Source organism: Ictalurus punctatus, chromosome 27 (assembly GCF_001660625.3).
Source record: "Ictalurus punctatus breed USDA103 chromosome 27, Coco_2.0, whole genome shotgun sequence".
NCBI classification, from domain to species: Eukaryota; Metazoa; Chordata; class Actinopteri; order Siluriformes; family Ictaluridae; genus Ictalurus; species Ictalurus punctatus.
The window spans coordinates 12,750,072-12,767,356 of NC_030442.2; the positions used below are offsets into that span (position 1 = coordinate 12,750,072).

At 37.2% G+C, this 17,285-nt stretch overlaps 1 protein-coding gene across 1 annotated transcript in view; it reads left to right on the top strand.

Moving 5' to 3' along the window:
- itga11a (integrin, alpha 11a) overlaps positions 1 to 16,499 on the top strand; it is a 56,532-nt gene extending 40,033 nt beyond the window's left edge. Inside the window, exons 17-30 of the mRNA XM_017458307.3 lie at positions 173 to 312; positions 644 to 754; positions 1,192 to 1,277; positions 1,373 to 1,577; positions 2,545 to 2,643; positions 7,202 to 7,278; positions 8,908 to 8,991; positions 9,089 to 9,179; positions 9,291 to 9,404; positions 11,171 to 11,254; positions 11,719 to 11,829; positions 12,122 to 12,217; positions 13,833 to 13,946; positions 15,044 to 16,499. Of these exons, the coding sequence (XP_017313796.1) occupies positions 173 to 312; positions 644 to 754; positions 1,192 to 1,277; positions 1,373 to 1,577; positions 2,545 to 2,643; positions 7,202 to 7,278; positions 8,908 to 8,991; positions 9,089 to 9,179; positions 9,291 to 9,404; positions 11,171 to 11,254; positions 11,719 to 11,829; positions 12,122 to 12,217; positions 13,833 to 13,946; positions 15,044 to 15,121 (1,490 nt within the window). The 3' untranslated portion in view covers positions 15,122 to 16,499. The remainder of the gene's footprint in view (positions 1 to 172; positions 313 to 643; positions 755 to 1,191; positions 1,278 to 1,372; positions 1,578 to 2,544; positions 2,644 to 7,201; positions 7,279 to 8,907; positions 8,992 to 9,088; positions 9,180 to 9,290; positions 9,405 to 11,170; positions 11,255 to 11,718; positions 11,830 to 12,121; positions 12,218 to 13,832; positions 13,947 to 15,043) is intronic.
- Positions 16,500 to 17,285: the final 786 nt, after the last annotated feature.

Below are 17,285 nucleotides of genomic sequence, written 5' to 3' on the forward strand. Positions count from 1 at the left end.
GGATTAATTCATTAAATAAATATTTTTCAAACGTCACCTTATAACTTTAAAATGGAATATATAATTATAGAGAAATGTAATGATTGAGAGTTTGAAAATGTAATGAGTACAAAGTACTGACCTGACTGCATACTTAGTAAAGGTAAGAATTGCTGTCTCCCCTTCTCTCTAGGTCTTTGGTACAATACCTATATTGAGGAGAAGCGTTTTAACCCTCGTGCTGTGATGGATGATTCAGACCGGCAACAGCCACAAAATCTTACTATGCTTCCTGGAGAGGAGAACTGTGAACACATCTACTTCCACGTAATGGTAAGCCATATACACATTCCAAATACTATTAGAGCATTGTGAACTAGATAGATCAAGCCCACCAATTGAACATCACTTCACATGTAGTTACTTTAACTCTAGATTCTCCTGCCAAACCATATATTTAATGCCCTACTGTCCAGTGCTATGCATTTTGTAATCCAGACTTTGTAGCACAGAAGAGCTTTGAGTCATGACAGCTGGCTATAAGAAGATCTACTGTAATAGAAATGAGAGCCATATACTGTAGCTTCATTTCCCAGGCTTTAAATAAAAGACTTATGTGTTGTATTGTGTATTTGAGTCTATATGGTTTCGTTTTCTATTCAAGGAAACAACAGACTATGCCAGACCCATCATATTCACAGTGGAAACAGGTCTACAGGATCCAGAAAATGGTCCCACACTAGATGATACCTGGCCAACTACAGTCAGAACCCAGGTTAGTCCCTGCACTCTCTAACACTTGCAAATTGCATGAAAAGTCATGCGGTTAAGGTTCTCACTAAGAGTGGGTTTATCTTTCTTACCTTTTTATGACTTTAATTGTATCAATGAATTAGGCCCATCTTTTGTGCTCAAATTTGTATTTCTTTTCAATGAAATCAGATTCTTAATTGTATTGCATGGGTTTTTACCCATAGCATGTTTATGCAGTTAATTCTATTAAGAATTAACCAAACTCAAGAAGAAGAACCAAACTCAAAAAAATTATTATTCAATAAGTACAGAATGTGTTGAAAATATACAGGATTTTTGGCATGACTGTATAGGAGTTCTCACTCAGACCCTTAAGCAGAAGTCTGGACCTACTGGCAGGTCCTCTCCTACGGAGATGTTTATGTTCTATAATCCACTGAATTTGTGTTTTTACTGCAGCTTCCTTTTTGGAATGGCTGTGATGAGGATGATCACTGTGTTCCAGACCTGGTGATACAAACACAGACTGACCTGATCAGCCGCAAGTATGATCACGTAAACCACCCCCCGTATAACCACAGACATACAAAACATACCAGTTCCAAAAACGTCCTCAGACTCCATCTTTTCTCTACATTAGGCAGTTCTGTGGACAAGTGTTTCGAGTGGGCAGTGCATTATGCCTTAGCCAGTCTGAACCTGAAGATACTGAGCGTGTCATAGAGGCATCCAGGAAGAAAATGGTAGTGGATGTTCGTTTGGAGAACCGAGGAGAAAATGCTTATGGAGCCCACATCAACATCTCATACTCCAGAAACCTACAATTCTCCAGTCTTATAGTAAAGGTGCGATGCAGTAAAGACTTAAAGCTGTGAAACACAGCCAGCAGTTTGTTTTGAGAGAAGTAGAATTGCAAATAATAAGTGCATGGATTAGCAACAAGTAAAAGTAATAATAAGGCTACTGTCGCAGCAAAAATACTGGTAGTCAATCATAAAGTCTGTTTAATATATTTCCACATGGCTGAATAATATCGAGCTGAGTGCAAAGATTTGCACATCCTTACTTTGAAATATAGTATGGCTTTAATAATATTGCAGATTCCCTTATATCTACAAGTAGACAATATGGCTAAAAGGTGCGTGTTTTAATATTAATATATTAATAATACTAATATTCATAATATAAAATTAAGAATACCTTAAAATATAAGAAATAATAAAATATAATGTAATAAAATCATTCATATATGTAAATCATTTATAATCATGTATGAATGTAGCATAAATATGACTTTTATTCTACTTTCTGACTCAACTTTTTTAGGTCTCTTATTTATTTTTCATTTTTTAATCTCCCTGGCAATTTATTTTTGTCCCAATTATTTGTGACTATGTTTCTTCCTTTCCTGAATAAAAGTCCTATTGGTATTGATGTTCATAAACACTTTATTTTTTATACACTTTTTTTTAGATCCATTTAAGGTCATGTGATAGCCGTTTTCCATTGACAAGTGAATGAGACACTTTCAAACAAATTACAGAGCACGTCAACAGGGATGCAAACTTCTGAGTTTGGTATAAAGAGAACCGCTACTTATGCTCAGCTGTTGTAATATTTATGTCATTAAAGGGTTTTAATTGAAAAGCATTACAGGAGTAATAAATCTGAATAGAAAATGACATTATATGATTGATATTAATATAAATGTATAAATATTTTTTTTCTATTTATTTACCTAGAAACAAGAAAAGGGGAATGCAAAGTTTTGCACTTAAGTACAGATACATAAATATTTCTTTCTTGTTATAGGATAATTCAGACATACAAATCGTCTGCCACAGTGGAGACAAGCATAGAAATGAGAAGTACTGCGATGTCGGTGCTCCCTTTATGAGAGCTAAGACACAAGTAAGTCTTTATGTTACATTTTTATAGCCTATGTGTTTTACCTCCAGAAATATAAACCAAATGTTTATTCACACTGAACTGAAGTCACGCGGCTTAGACGTTCCAGATGTAGAGATCTGAGCTAGAGCTCTGCAGTCATTTGTACTTACCTTTTTTGTACTGGTAATAATGAATTAATTATGACAGAAATGTTGAATTCTCTCATCTGATTGGTCAGAAGGCAGCTCTGGCAATAGTTCTGGTTGTAATATAAATTATAGATTTATTTATCTAAATATACAGCAGGAAAATGTATGATTGTTGCCTTCTTAAGTTTTGTGTAAGGAGACATTTATTTAGCATTTGTGGAAGGAGTCTCCAGTGTCAGTGATTTGTAACAATCAGTAAGTTTTCCACCATGGCAGGAAAGAGAACTTTTGTGAATATTTAATTTATTAGTGAATGACACATCGTAATTTTTTTAATCGTTTTTAAATAATATTGGAATCTTTGGTTCAAAATTGCTCTGCTATAAGAGGAATAAAGCACTTCATGGCATGCTATTATAGGCTAATCATCAACTTCAACTCATTGTGTTTTATTTTTTACTTATTTCCTGGTTTGTCTTTTAGGTTGTCTGCTTGACAACCAGTTGTTGGGGTTTTTTCCTTGCAGATTTGATTCAGCAATATTCTGTGCAACACTTTGCTGTTTGCTGTTAGATTGGATCAGGAAGGATATAGGACATGCATTAATTAGTGGTTGATGTTTGACCAAAGAGATTTATGAGCTCTGTACTATCGTGACTGCATGCTTTTATTGTGTACTGTATATGTGAAGTGGGCTCTTGGTTGCTGTGTGGTAAGAAAAGTCTCTCCTAACTTTCCTGTGGTTATTTTCATATCCTTCTAATGCTCCAGCAGAATACTTACTTTGGCTTTGCTCTAAATCAAGACTTGTAAACATACAAACATGTATATTCCACTGGTGCAAGGATAGAGAAGTGCTGTTAAACAGCTTAGGATTTTAACTGGGTGGAGTGTGTGTGTGTGTGTGTGTGTGTGTGTGTGTGTGTGTGTGTGTGTGTGTGTGTGTGTGTGTGTGTGTGTGTGATGCTTTATTGTCACTGTATAATGGCAAACTTGCTCATGCCTATACATGATATAATTAAACAGCATTTAGAGCCCAAGAAGATAAAGAAGGATGGAGAGAGACAGAGAGAGAGAGAGAGATTTAACATTCTCTTCCTAATATTGCACTTGTGAAAATGTTTATTCTCATCCTTCCAAACCCTCAAAAATATCATAAAACAAACACAACAAAATATTTTGTAGTATAATTCCATCCGGTCACTCAAAATGATTTCCTTTTCAGTAGCATTTCACAAGACTTTCTTACTCATAAATGAATGAACTTGGTACAACTTTTTCTTATCTCACTACTGACTCTTTTATGTAAATCCAGGAATGGTTCAGTCCGGCAGCGAGGTGCTTGGACGTAAACCTGCAGGCAGTTAATGTGACGTCTATACACCACTAATAAGGACATGTTTTATTGCTATGTGAGCTAATCCTAAAAGATGAAACAGAAGATTCACCCTGGTTTAGTGACCTCACACAAGACAGGCCTGCATACACTCACTTTACACCAGGACATCAAACTACGAAAAATCTCTGGCAAAATCTCTGCTCGGTTCCTGTAAACACACTTTAGCAGAATGACGCAGGTCTGTTATGGGTGAACTCTTTCAGATTCTCTCTAATGCGCTTTCTCTACATCTTGTCTCTCTCTCTCTCTCTCTCTCATATTTTTTTTCTGTGTACAGCCGAAATCTTGCACAGAAGTCTGAACTGAAAACTCGCCACAACTCCTTGGCAACACTGTCAGCTAGCACATAATGATGAGTTAATACAAAATTTGCACATATCAGTATTCAGACCTCAAAATTATTTCTAGACAGAGACGCTACACAGACAGTTGCGCACACCAGGGCGAAAGCAGAAAATTCCATTTTCCGCTATTCAGACATGTCTGGCTATTTGTTTCAACCACAAATTTTCACCTTAAAATGAGGTGGGAAAATATCCAACATGGTACCCCATTCCATCTTAGGGCACCATGCACTCTCTCTCTCACACACACACTCACTCATTCAGGGCCAATTTAGACCAATCAATCCACCTATTAGCAGATTTGTAAGAGGTGGGAGGAAACTGGAGAACCCAGAGGAAACCCACATGTGAGAACATGACTTGAGTAACTTGAGCTCAGGATGAAACCCAAGATGCTGGAACAGGTAAGTGGCAATACTACAGACTTTAGATTTTATTGCTGATGAGAAATAGCTGGTGTGGTTGCAGAATATTCACTCAATTATCCCCAGTGGACTTTTGAGGTTAGTGAACGTTAGCATACGCTGGCGTACATGTAGATAACTTAGCAACTTTGTAACTTGTTGCCATCGCAACCTTTTTCATAACAGGAAATTCTGTCTTCAAAGACATTGAGGTATGAAACATTGTAGGCAGCTTCCTTCTGATTCAGAATTTTAAAAATCATTTGAATTACTAAGCTTCATACAACGTGCTATTTTAAGTAGCCAATTAATATGGCTGAATCCCACATTTCTAAACAGCAAATTAACATGATGATCACTACTAGGATTATTCATTGACCTTATACCTTGATATATTATCAATATATTGCATATTTTATTATTGTGTCTTGCTTTTGTGCAATATCATATTGCAAGTGACAGCATATTTTCCACCACCTGACCTTTTTCAGGGATAAAGACCAGGTTTCTTTTTTTTTTTTTTTGCTTTAAAGCGGGTGGTCTAGAGTCAGCTGAAAAAACTCATACCCTAAGAATTCTATTCAAGAAAAACCTGGCAATCTTAATAGAGACAAAGAGTTTCCATGCCTTTCCTGGACAGCACCAGGAGGCAGAAGGAAGCCTCCTAGCCACACCACTTCTGCCACTTTTTCCAGGCACAATCATCTTTCCACAGAGCGGTGACAGAACAGTTACCCAGAATCCTCTTCTCTCGTTGAGCCATGCCAAAGAGATAATTCAGAGTATCATTCTAGCCATCCCTGCATCACTTAAAGAAGAAAAGCTATAAGGAAAATAAACTCCTATATTCTCGGCAGATGCAGATGCCTGTGGGTTTTTGAGAGAGGTCTAGTGGTTAGAGCTGAGTGCTGCTATTATCAGGTGGGTCTGTGTGTGCCCTGTGTCAAGACTTACAGTGCTAAGGGATGTGACTAGAGAGTATGGGAGTTAGGGCCTCATTAGGTGGATTGCTGTGCCCATAAGCAGTGTTCAGACTGGGGTAGGAGGCAATAAACACTAACATGTTTTACTGCAGGAGTCTTTCACATAGACAAGGTTATGGACAGCATGGTGCACTGGTTGTTGTGGTATTCAAGACCAAATCATTACTAGAATTTTTCTTTGGGTCTATTACCCTAATGAGACAATGATTTAATATTAGTATGTTTTTTTCCTCTGTGTGCCGTGTTAGTGTGTAGGCATGAGAAGTACATTTTTTACTCATTAGATTGGCTTACATGTACGTTTTTTGTTTGTTAACAGACTAAATGCAATTAACATTCATCTGATATTTAAAAATATATATAATAATTTCAATGAGCAGTAATACAGGACATGACATTGACCATGCCAAGTCCAGCTAGCTGTACTTTTACCTGCAAATATGCTTTTAAATGTGACCCTATAGTGATAGATTTTTTTTTCCTGGACTTTTGCCTTGCTGTTTACTTAATATCATTTGTTGCACATTTGCCAAAGCCAAATTAGCAAGCTAGTTAATGGTACAACTACTTTCCCTCTGAAATCACCTGCAGGCAAAGATGTACTTGATTTCAGTATGTTCTTAGTACTGAATTCCAAATGACAGTCTATTGGGTATATTGTGCACTTCATAAGTCACTTTTCAGTAGATCAGTAATTATCTACTGCAGTGAACTGTATTGAAAGATTTTAATTTCAGTATCATCACCCCTTATCCAATGTAGCAAATAAAACACTAGGCTAATTTTCTAGTATTTTCACCGGATACTTTTCTACTCTTACACAAGTAATTATTTGTATGCCTGTTTTTCCTTCTACTTCAGTGTCTATTTTATCAAGCATTATTATTTTAGTACCCAGAGTAAGGTTTCTTTGTGTGTGTGTGTGTGTGTGTGTGTGTGCGCGCGCGCGCGCGCGTTGGTCATCGGTGAAGCAGCTGTGAAGTTGTGCAGCGGTGCCCGTGGCTGCCTTGCTTTGCGACCACAGTATACTTACAGTAGATTATTCTAGACTTATACTGCTAAACCCTGTGCGAAAGCTTACACTGTTGCTGTTGGAAGCTTTTATATACAGTGGGGAATATTTTCCACTCCTTGTGAGACATTAAAACTCACTCATTTGTAATCCTGCTCGCAGGATGATTGGCCAGTTTTTCTGCAGTGGTGATAAAATCATATTTGTGATTAGATCATTTTTACCTACCAGCTTATGTGACTTAAATGACAATCTTTTCTCTCTCTCTCTCTCTCTCTTTTTCTACAGGTCACTTTCCGCTTGGAGTTTGAATTTATTAGCTCAGTGTTGCTGGACCATGTTCGGGTCATTCTGGTGACTGGAAGGTAAAAAGCTCTATTAAGTGCCCTTTTGTACTGTCTAGTGCAGTACTTGTTTTTGTTTGTTTGTTTGTTTGTTTTTTGTTTTTTTTAAACAAAGAATATAGTAATTATTTAATCAGACATATCATATCATACCACCATTGAATACAAATGACCAATTACATAGTTTATGTAGGTATGTGTAGATCACTCACAAAACTATTGTTTCCAGACATTTCCAGGCTTTCTCTATTATCTCCTTCATGCCTGCTTTTTGGTAATGTCTTATTTGGAAAGGTCTAGGATATCCATTTCTGAAAATTACAGAGACTTAAGGAAATAGGTGGTTTGGCACTGCCAAATTTTGAATTATGTTATTGGCTAATAGAGAATGCTAGCTATATGGGTCTTGGGTTATTCTGACTCTTTGACCCCCCGGAAGCAGCATTAGTCAAATTGCTACAGCTTCAGAATATCATCTTACTTCCCAGTAAACCAAAACCAACTTCTGTTTTATTAAATCTGACATCATTATGAATCATACTCTTCTAGACTTGCCCAAGACCCCCCAAAACATGTCCAAGATCTTTGCAATCAGTTCTTCTAAAATGAGACTGTGCTATTTATAGCCTTTTCCAAATTACAATTGTGTGGTCTGATGCTTTGAGCATTTGTCAGCGCTTTCTTCTTCATCTTCCCATGAACGGTTGTGTCTATTTTGCATCACAGATCACAGCAGAAAAATTAAGCATTGCCTGCAAATACAGATGGATGACTGGTGTACAGTTACTGAACACAAGGATTTCAATCCTTTATTCTTAGGGGAAAAAAGGGTTAATTTGGATAGTTAAGGATTCTTAGCTTTCTTAACGGGTTCTACCTGAGACTTCAATTGGTTTCTTTAAAGAAACATTAGGCTTGTAGATGGAACTCTTTGTTTCTTGTGGGGTTTCTTAGCATGTGATCTCTTGACAGCCATGATTCTATATTTAATTTTGTTTTTTAAAAACTATATTGATGATGGCTGTCAGTAGGGAATCAGATGCTATGCTAGAAAACCCATAGTATAATCATCATAACATACATTCATAAGCGTAAAAAAAAAAAAAAAACAAGCTCTACCACCCTAAACCTTTTTTTTTTTCAGTTTGTCCCTCTGGGGAGCCCTTTAAATGTTTTGTATAAAACCCTACAACAGAACATTTCCATTTCAAAAAGATTCCAAGTATAATTATTTTATAAAGCTTGAAACATCAAAAATTCAGAAAGAATCTAAGCATGACGTTCTTTAAAATTTTACTAATGCGTAGGAAGACTTGTTTGAGAGAGAGAAAGAGAGAGAGAGAGAGAGAGAGAGGGAGGGGAGAGCAAGAGAAAGGCTTCTCGCGCATCATTGTGACAAACCTTAAAAACTTAAAGAATTTCCATATGTGACTAAGTGTCACTTGCCTGTTCCCAGAGCCTGTTTTGCTAAAACATCTCAGTCTGGCATCACTCCCAGTCTGTAGTAATGGCTGTAACTGTGAACGAACGTATCCAAACTGGTCACGAACAAGCATTCGTACTTTGGAGAAATGTGAAAATAACAAATATTAAGGGAGAAGGGAAGAGTAACTTGAGCACTTCTTATTCCTCATCATTGTCTCTCTACAGTGATGGAGAGGAAGTAGCTTTACAAGACAACATTAACGACATTTTCTACATGCTGAGATATGAGGCTGACTTGCTCTTCACAAGGTCAGTCAGAGTATGTGTGTGTGTGTTCATCTGTAAATCTAAATCAATACCAAGTGGCCTGTGTGAGAAATTAAATTGTATCTGTTTGTCTCTGTAGAGATTCCAATCCATCACACTGGGAGATCAAAGCCAACCTTGCTCTGGAGAAGGCAGAAAACCTCCGTCCACCGTTCAACTTTACTTTCCAAGTGAGCCCAACTCACCCAGCTCTTTCTCAGATTACTACAGACAAAGTGAGATTAGGTAAAATAAGGGGGGGAAATCGTCTGTTCTGATTTAAAAAATTCTGTGCTGTTCAGATCCAGAACCTGGGCTACTTCCCGATAAGCAATCTACAGCTCAACATTATGATCCCAGAAGTGACGAAAAATGGGAATCGCTTCCTACAGATCCAGCACTTTCACATAGACCAGGTGAGAAATATATAGCAAGCTGAAGAATTATCAGACCATTAGTCTTAAGGAATGCAGAAAGATCCCAAAAGGAATTTAAATGTAAACATGAGAGGTGTAAAGTCACCAGTGGGGGTTTCTGAGAATATGTTCAGGGTTTTTTCTACCAAATGCATACAAGGTCAAAGTAATGGGTAACAGGGGTGGATAAAAAAGCAGTGCAGGAGCCCACGACAAGTAGATGTTGTGTCCAGGCTATTAGCTTTTTGATTCCTACAAACCCAATTCCAAAAAAGTTGTCATGCTGTGTAAAATGTAAATAAATGTAAATTAAAGCAAAAGGCATTGATTTGCAAATCTCATAAACCCATATGTTATTCACAATAGAACATAGCAAACAAATCAAATGTTTAAACTGAGGAAATGTACCGTTTTAAGAAAAAATATTGAATTTGATGATCACAACATGTCTCAAAAAAGTTGGGAAGGGGCAACAAGGCTGGAAAAGTAAGTGTTACTAAAAAGAAACAGCTGAAGGAAAATCTTGTAACTAATTAGGTGAATTGGCAACAGGTCAGTAACACGATTGGGTATAATAAAAGAAAAAGAGCATCTTAAAGAGGTAGAGTCTCTCTGAATTAAAGATGGGATGGAATCTGGTTGGAAGCATATATTTCTCTAAAACCTGTATATGCCTTTCAGCGTTGATGGTGCCTTTCCAGATGTGCACGCTGCCCAGTCCAAAGGCACTAATGCACCCCCATACCATGCAGGCTTTTGAATTGAGCGCTGATAAAAAACAATTTTTTAAAAGCCGTATGGTCCCTCTCCTCTTTAGTCTTCTTTAGTTTAGAGGACACCGCGTCCATGGTTTCCAAAAAGAATTTCAAATTTCAATCCGTCTGACCACAGAACAGTTTTCCACTTTGCCTCAGTCCATTTTAAATGAGCTTTGGCCCAGAGAAGACGGCAGTGTTTCTGGATCATGTTCACATATGGCTTCTTCTTTGCATGATAGAGCTTTAACCTGCATTTGTGGATGGCATGGCGAACTGTGTTCACAGACAGTGAGTTCTGGAGGTGTTTCTGAGCCCACGCAGTGATTTGCTTTACAGAATCATGCCTGTTTTTAATGCAGTCCCACATGATAAAGGAGAGCTCGGTGTTAAGTGGGATTTGGCAGTTGACCAAATTGGGGAGAAAATGTTGAAAAGTCCAAAAAAAAAACACCAAGCAAGATAAAGTGTAACCCCACCTGTCATAAAACTCTGCTATAAGGTTAAAAATGTCGACATAAAGACGCTAGCCAGACTATATTTTACGTATGTGTGATGCGAGTACAGAACACCACATCTCATAACTCAAACTTTAGCCAATGACTTTTAGCTGAGATTTTTTTTTGTCAAGACTGAAAACGTGTTGTGCTACATTAGCAAATTAGTTATAACAGGGTAAAGATCATATACTTGTTAATTTCCCTTAGTCTAGTATATTAATACACTTAAATAGCTAACTAGTTTGTCAATTCTTTCATTACATTAGCTACCGATTTTTTAGTCTAGTCAGTTAGGTTTCTGGGCAACAAAAACATGCTGGGCAACAGATTTTACTTGCCCAGTGGGCTTGCTAATACATTTATGATTTGTCCACCACTGCGTCAATCTGTATATTGCCACTATCTTACTTTATGTTCTTACTGATTTCATTTGCTGTTTGAAATAATTCAAAATAAAATAACATACAGTATGCCTATTCTGGTGAAGTGATGAGTTGTGTTCTGCCATTAGGTAGATGGGACTCACTGCATTCCCCCTCAACACATAGCACACAGTCGAGCATCACCAGAGGACCTGAGTCGTGTCTCTCGCCTGGTAACGCTGTTTCATCTCATTTCGTGCTGTAATTCTGTGATTAATATCACACAGTGCATCTAAAACCACACTGATCTTTTTATACTGCTGCCTTTGGTGCTTTACTGAATTTTTAAAAGTCTATCTTGTGATGTCAGTGCTATTTAATCAGTATTTGTGGCAAGCAGATTGAACATTTGGTCATCTAGCATGCCAGATTGCTTGCTTTACGTAAGACAGAAAGTCTCCAGTACAGTGGTTTATCCTTTAAAATGTTGGCATAAAAATCTTTAACCAGTGTTATTAACCGGATTCATTAAGTTAACAATGCCTTAATATCACTGGAAGGGGTTTTGTAATGAAGTGTGTCTCGTCATGACAGAGAAGTGGGTTTTTGACCAACCATAATCTTGCCACAAGCAGCTGAAGTTGATTTGCAAGTAAGGGTGTTTGTGAACAGTGTGTGTGTGTGTGTGTGTTTGTAGAATTATACCAACTCTCTGGCTGTGCCAATTCAATGCAATGTGAATTTAAGCTCCTATAGAGAAGTCGACGTGAGAATCAGTGGATCTCTGCGTGTTGACTCTCTCCATGAAGTAAGTGGAACCTACCATTCAGTTATATAGGGGTCTTGTCTGTAAACTTAGAAGCACTTTGTATGAAAGAACACTGTAGTAGTAGGGCTTTTTTTGTAATCACACAGAATTGTCTAGAAATAAGAGAGAGAAAAAACCCCACACATGTATAGAACTGTCTATTAGAAAGACTCCATATCTTTGCTTTTATCTTCTTTGCTTTCAATGCGTTCTTCCTGATTCTCTTCCCTGTATATCTCATCAGAAGAAGTATATCCCATAGAATTGACTGTGTTTGTCCTGTCATGTCCAGCTGAAGTTTAAAACACTGGAGCTGGTGACGACAGCCTCGGTGGAGCTGAGCCAGGCCAGTCCCATGTTCCTTCAGGAGGAGAGGCCCATCAGACATGTGAGTCACATCCTCATGTCCACGTAGACAGGAAACTGCACATTACCCCACATACACTTGGGCCATGAGAATGTATAAACACACCGATTTAGGTCACATAATAAAAAAAAAAATCAGGGAATGAATTCAGGATGTAGTTGATCTTAGTGTAAGAGTAGGTGGCTTTCATTGGCATATAGTTAGTGTTTAATATTTTGCTAACTAATATAGTAGTGTATGGTAGGTTATTTATTTATTTATTTTTTTAATTTGTTCTTTTACATATTTTCCTTGTACATACTGTAGTACTGTGAATGTCATATCTAGGCCAGGGGTTTTCAAAATAAATTATGAATGTCCAGTGACATAAAATTCCTTACTTACAAAGATCCAGATATGCAGCTAATCATGACTGAAATCCTTTTAATGCTTAACCATTAATGATTAGTTTATGGCTATAAATTAGATGATTTGAAGTGGTTATGTTTTGTTTCATAGGGGCAATACACATTACCACTTTTGCATCTCACCACAGAGTCCAAATAGATGAGACATCGGATTTGAAAGTTCCCTTTCTGACATAATGTCTCTAGTGCTGTAGCTAGTCTCTGGAGTGATGAGCTGCCTTCAGCTAATTATTTACATGAATGCATGTATTGGATTAGCCACAACAGAGGAGAAGCAGATTTGATTCATGTTAAGAAAACTAAAGTTACTGAACCTCAGTTTTGAGCCAGTTTTGTTTTGTTTTTCCAGTATTTTTGCTCCAGTATTTTCCAAGTACTCAGTTTAATCCATTGAACTACTTTGCTGTGTCTGCAGTACACCAGTTAATGACTCCTGACTGAACTGAACACTGGATGACTGAATGAAATTGAATGTTATCTTAGTCAGCAAAACCTTTGTGATTGTAATTGTGTTCTACACTCATCATTGAAGTATTTAAAAGTATTTAGAAATCTAAAAAGTACCTCATTTCAAATGTGAAAGTACAGACCTGAGTGGCTAAGCGCAGATGTTTTAACATGGTATAGTAACACTAATCAGTCTGGGCAGCAGACGTCCTTTTAACAGCTCAAACGGTGGAAGTTTTTCAGTGAACACCAGTAACCTGGAGCCAAAGGACCGAAAGGACCAGCAGACCTCCTTGCAGTTCTTATTCCTCACACTGAACTCTTCTGCCATCTATGGACACTCCAGGAGAATGCAGCACATGCAAAAATCAGCAAATTAACAAGTTTTCTTTAAACACACCAAAAACATTTAATCATTGACATTTCTTACCCCTTAAACCCCTTTCTGATTATTTCCTCCTGAAGAATATTATTCAGTTACTACTATAAATCATTCAGTAACTACAGTAAATCCTATAATAAAGGACATTCTAGGAGTTTAACTGTTAATAAAATCCCTCATTTATATGGCATGAAGTGAGAAGGCTGTACAGTAAAGCCGATCTAATTGTATGAGTTAATCGCAGAGTAGTGAGTTGAATCAGGTGTATTTGAGCAGGTAAATCAAAATAATGTGCTGCCCTCCTGTACCGGAACTGAGGAATGCTGATATATTTAACCTAATTTTAGATGAAAAGTTTATATGTACAACAACTTAATCATGTATAACTGCATTTTTTTAGATTATTCTGGAAGTGAGGAAGGAGGAAGATTATCGCGTTCCCATCTGGATTATTATTGGGAGTACACTAGGAGGACTATTGCTACTCTCCCTCCTCATTTTAGCTCTATGGAAGGTAACGATTATATCACAGTCATCTATCTATCTATCTATCTATCTATCTATCTATCTATTTATTTATCTATCTATCAATCCCAGTATTAGAGCAGAGTATTTTTGGGAATTTTTTGAACAAAATATCAAAAAGTTAAACAATAAAGACCATTTCTTTGCTTATATTTACGAAGGGTGCCAATATTAGTGGACATACACACTTAGCCCATTCCTCAGTACAGAACAGCTTCAACTGGGATGTTGGTGGGTTTTCTCAATTAACTGCTTGCTTCAGTTTTCTATTGGATTAAGGTCAGGACTTTGACTCGGCCATTCTAAAACATTAACTTTCTCCTTCTTTCACCATTCTTTGGTAGAGCAACTTGTGTGCTTAGGGTTGTTGATTTGCATGACCCACTTTCGCTTGAGATTCATTTCATGAACAGATATCGTACCTGACTGATTTTCCTTTACAAAAATACTTCAGAATTAATTGGTCCATCAATGATGGCAAGTCATCCTGGCCCAGATGCAGCAAAATAGGCCCAAACCATGATACTACCACAACCATGTTTCACAGATGGAATAATGTTATTATGCTAAGTCTTCTGGTAAATGCAGTTGGGCAACAGTGTTCTTTTTGGAGAGCATTGGCTTTCTCCTAGCAACCCTGCCATGCATACCATTGTTGTTCAGTGTTCTCCTAATGGTGGACTCAAACATTAGCCAATGTGAGAGAGGCCTTTAGTTGTTTAGAAGTTACCATGGGTTCCTTTGTGACCTCGTGGACTATTAAATGTCTTGCTCTCGGAGTGATCTTTGTTAGTCGACCACTCCTGGGGAGGGTAACAGGATGTGATTTTTTAAAATATTTTGTTTGCATCGATACTTATGTGGAAATTTTCTATTTAGGCCTATGTTCAGTGTTATAGCATCCTATCTCCCCTTCATTCTTAACCCAGATATAACCTTATAATACTAATAAAATGTCATAATTTGTTATTGCACTACAGTATAACTGAAACAACTCCCTACAAGTAAATTAAATGTTTTTTGTCTGGTGGAAGTTTGGCTTGTGGTATGTGTCATGGTAAATCCCAGCTATTTCTGTTTCCCCAGCTGGGTTTTTTCCAGAGACAGAAACCCAGGGAGGAGGCAGAAAACGAGGCCAACGGGAAAGTAGCAGAGGAGCGATAACGCAAGCTGCCCACAGGGCTTAATCTAGCCCAACTCTCAGGGAGCGTCCCAGTACAACACTACACGTGTCTGGATCGGAGTGGAGGAAGAGAAAGAAAAAGAGATCGAGAGAGGATATATATAAATGAGAGCGGTAGGTACGTAAATAATAAGAGGAAAAGAAAGTGAGCAAAGCGTCAAAGCAAGAAACATGAGACTGGGTAAAAAGACAGAAAGAAAATAAGGGATTTGCTCAGTGCACTGGACAGTCTGTTGCTCATTCTGTTAAAAAAAAAAACACTGCACCACCTTTCACCTGGCCTGCACTGCTTACTGAGCCCTTGCATCAAAGACAAGCCTCTATAACTGATGACCAGTCGCAGTGGGATTGCATATAAAGACTTAAAGAGAACGGCTTCTTAAAACATGAACTTTTACATGCGAACTGACTCATCACATCTGATCTTATGCCAAATTAATCTCCTTTTGCAAAGATACAGTATACAAGAGAAACCTCAAAGGGCTGTGACTCTCCACAGCAGCCATGTTTCTTGGTGCTTTTTCTAAAAAAAGATTTTTAAAAAAAAATAATAAATAAATAAATCTTGGAAAAAATAGAAAGTAGGGAATTGAAAAGCAGAGGTCCGCACAAGAGCTGGCTAGCATTTTGTAATGATGTTGACAGATTTAAGATGTAATATTAGGCACTGGTGTAAACTAGCTCCTTGTTTTATTTTCAGTGGTAATAATTTATTGGTATGAAAATGAAAAAAACGTTTTGGATTTTTTTTTCACTAATGTCCTCTTGTGGTATTCTGAAACAATAATACATAAATTTTTGCCCTAGCAGGGTTATGTTTGTTATTCAAGAATGATTCTCTACTCTTTGAGAGGATGATTTCCTAATTTCCTTTTTAGATCAATCTTTGATGCACTTTTGATATTGATATAAAAATGAACTTGAATTTTGTTATGAATAACTTTTTTTATAACCTATGTCAGAAATAGTGTAATATTGCTTCCATACGGACTGTGGCATTACCTTGTAGCTCTAGTTTGGCTTTTAAGATGAGCTGTAGTTTTTGTCTTCTGCTTACAGACCCAGCATCTCAACAAATAGCCTTTAAGAAAGGATAGGCTTACTGATCAGTAGTTTTTCCAACCAGGCCTAGTATTTCTACCCGTGCTGTGGATGTAATTAAATGTCCAGAACATCGCAAAATGTTCAGGTATACTTACGATTGTCATTGTGTATAGTGTCAAAACTGAAGCATGTATTATAGTCAGAGAAATTTAAGTGTACTATCATTTTTATCTGTATGTCAAAAAAAAATAGGAAATGAGGGAGTATTTGTACAAAAAGTAATAAAGAATAAATACCATTTTATGAGAGTGTCTGTATCATTTGTGATTTTGGAACATTTGTTTACATACAATTAACATCCTCCAATGTAAACTCTGATTATTCAGAAAAATACATTTCAAAAATTGTAAACAGGAAACTAAGAAAATTATTATTACTGCCTGAATTTCTTTATTTATTGTCTGTTTATGCTTATATAGAATAGTTCAGCAGTGTAATTCCTCAGTTGAAGAGCCAGTATCTTATTACATTCAGGCATTTTGTTATACTTTTAGCTGCCTCTCCAACTCATAGTTGGTTTTCCTTGATTAACACCAGTCAGCATAGAACCACGAACAATCTGTACTGAGAGCATTGTTAGAACTGCAGTGTTTCCATCCATCCATTTTCCATAACATTTATCTTACACAGGGTCACGGAGGAGCCTGGAGCCTATCCCAGGGAACTTAGGGCACATGGCCGGATTTTGTTCGTTTGTTAGTGTTTTGTTGGTTTAAATAAAACCCTGTTTTCTCACTCTCTGCTGTTCTTTAGGCAGGTGAGAATAGCAATGTTTGGTCTCGGGATGGTCTTGGCCCAGTTTCAAGTGAAAGCTAAAACAGACTGAAAATGTTTTGACTCTGAATCAATAGCAGGAAATTAACCAAACATGCTATTTGTTTGGGGCTAGTAAACTGAGCCAAAATTCTCCATGCTTGGCTAATTTTTGTGATTTCTGTGAATGTGGCATACAGTAGGTTTATCTTGTCCATCACCACAGTTCTGACCAATGAATGAATGAGATTTGCGAGTGTCGTGGAAATTAGACAACACTTGCAGACT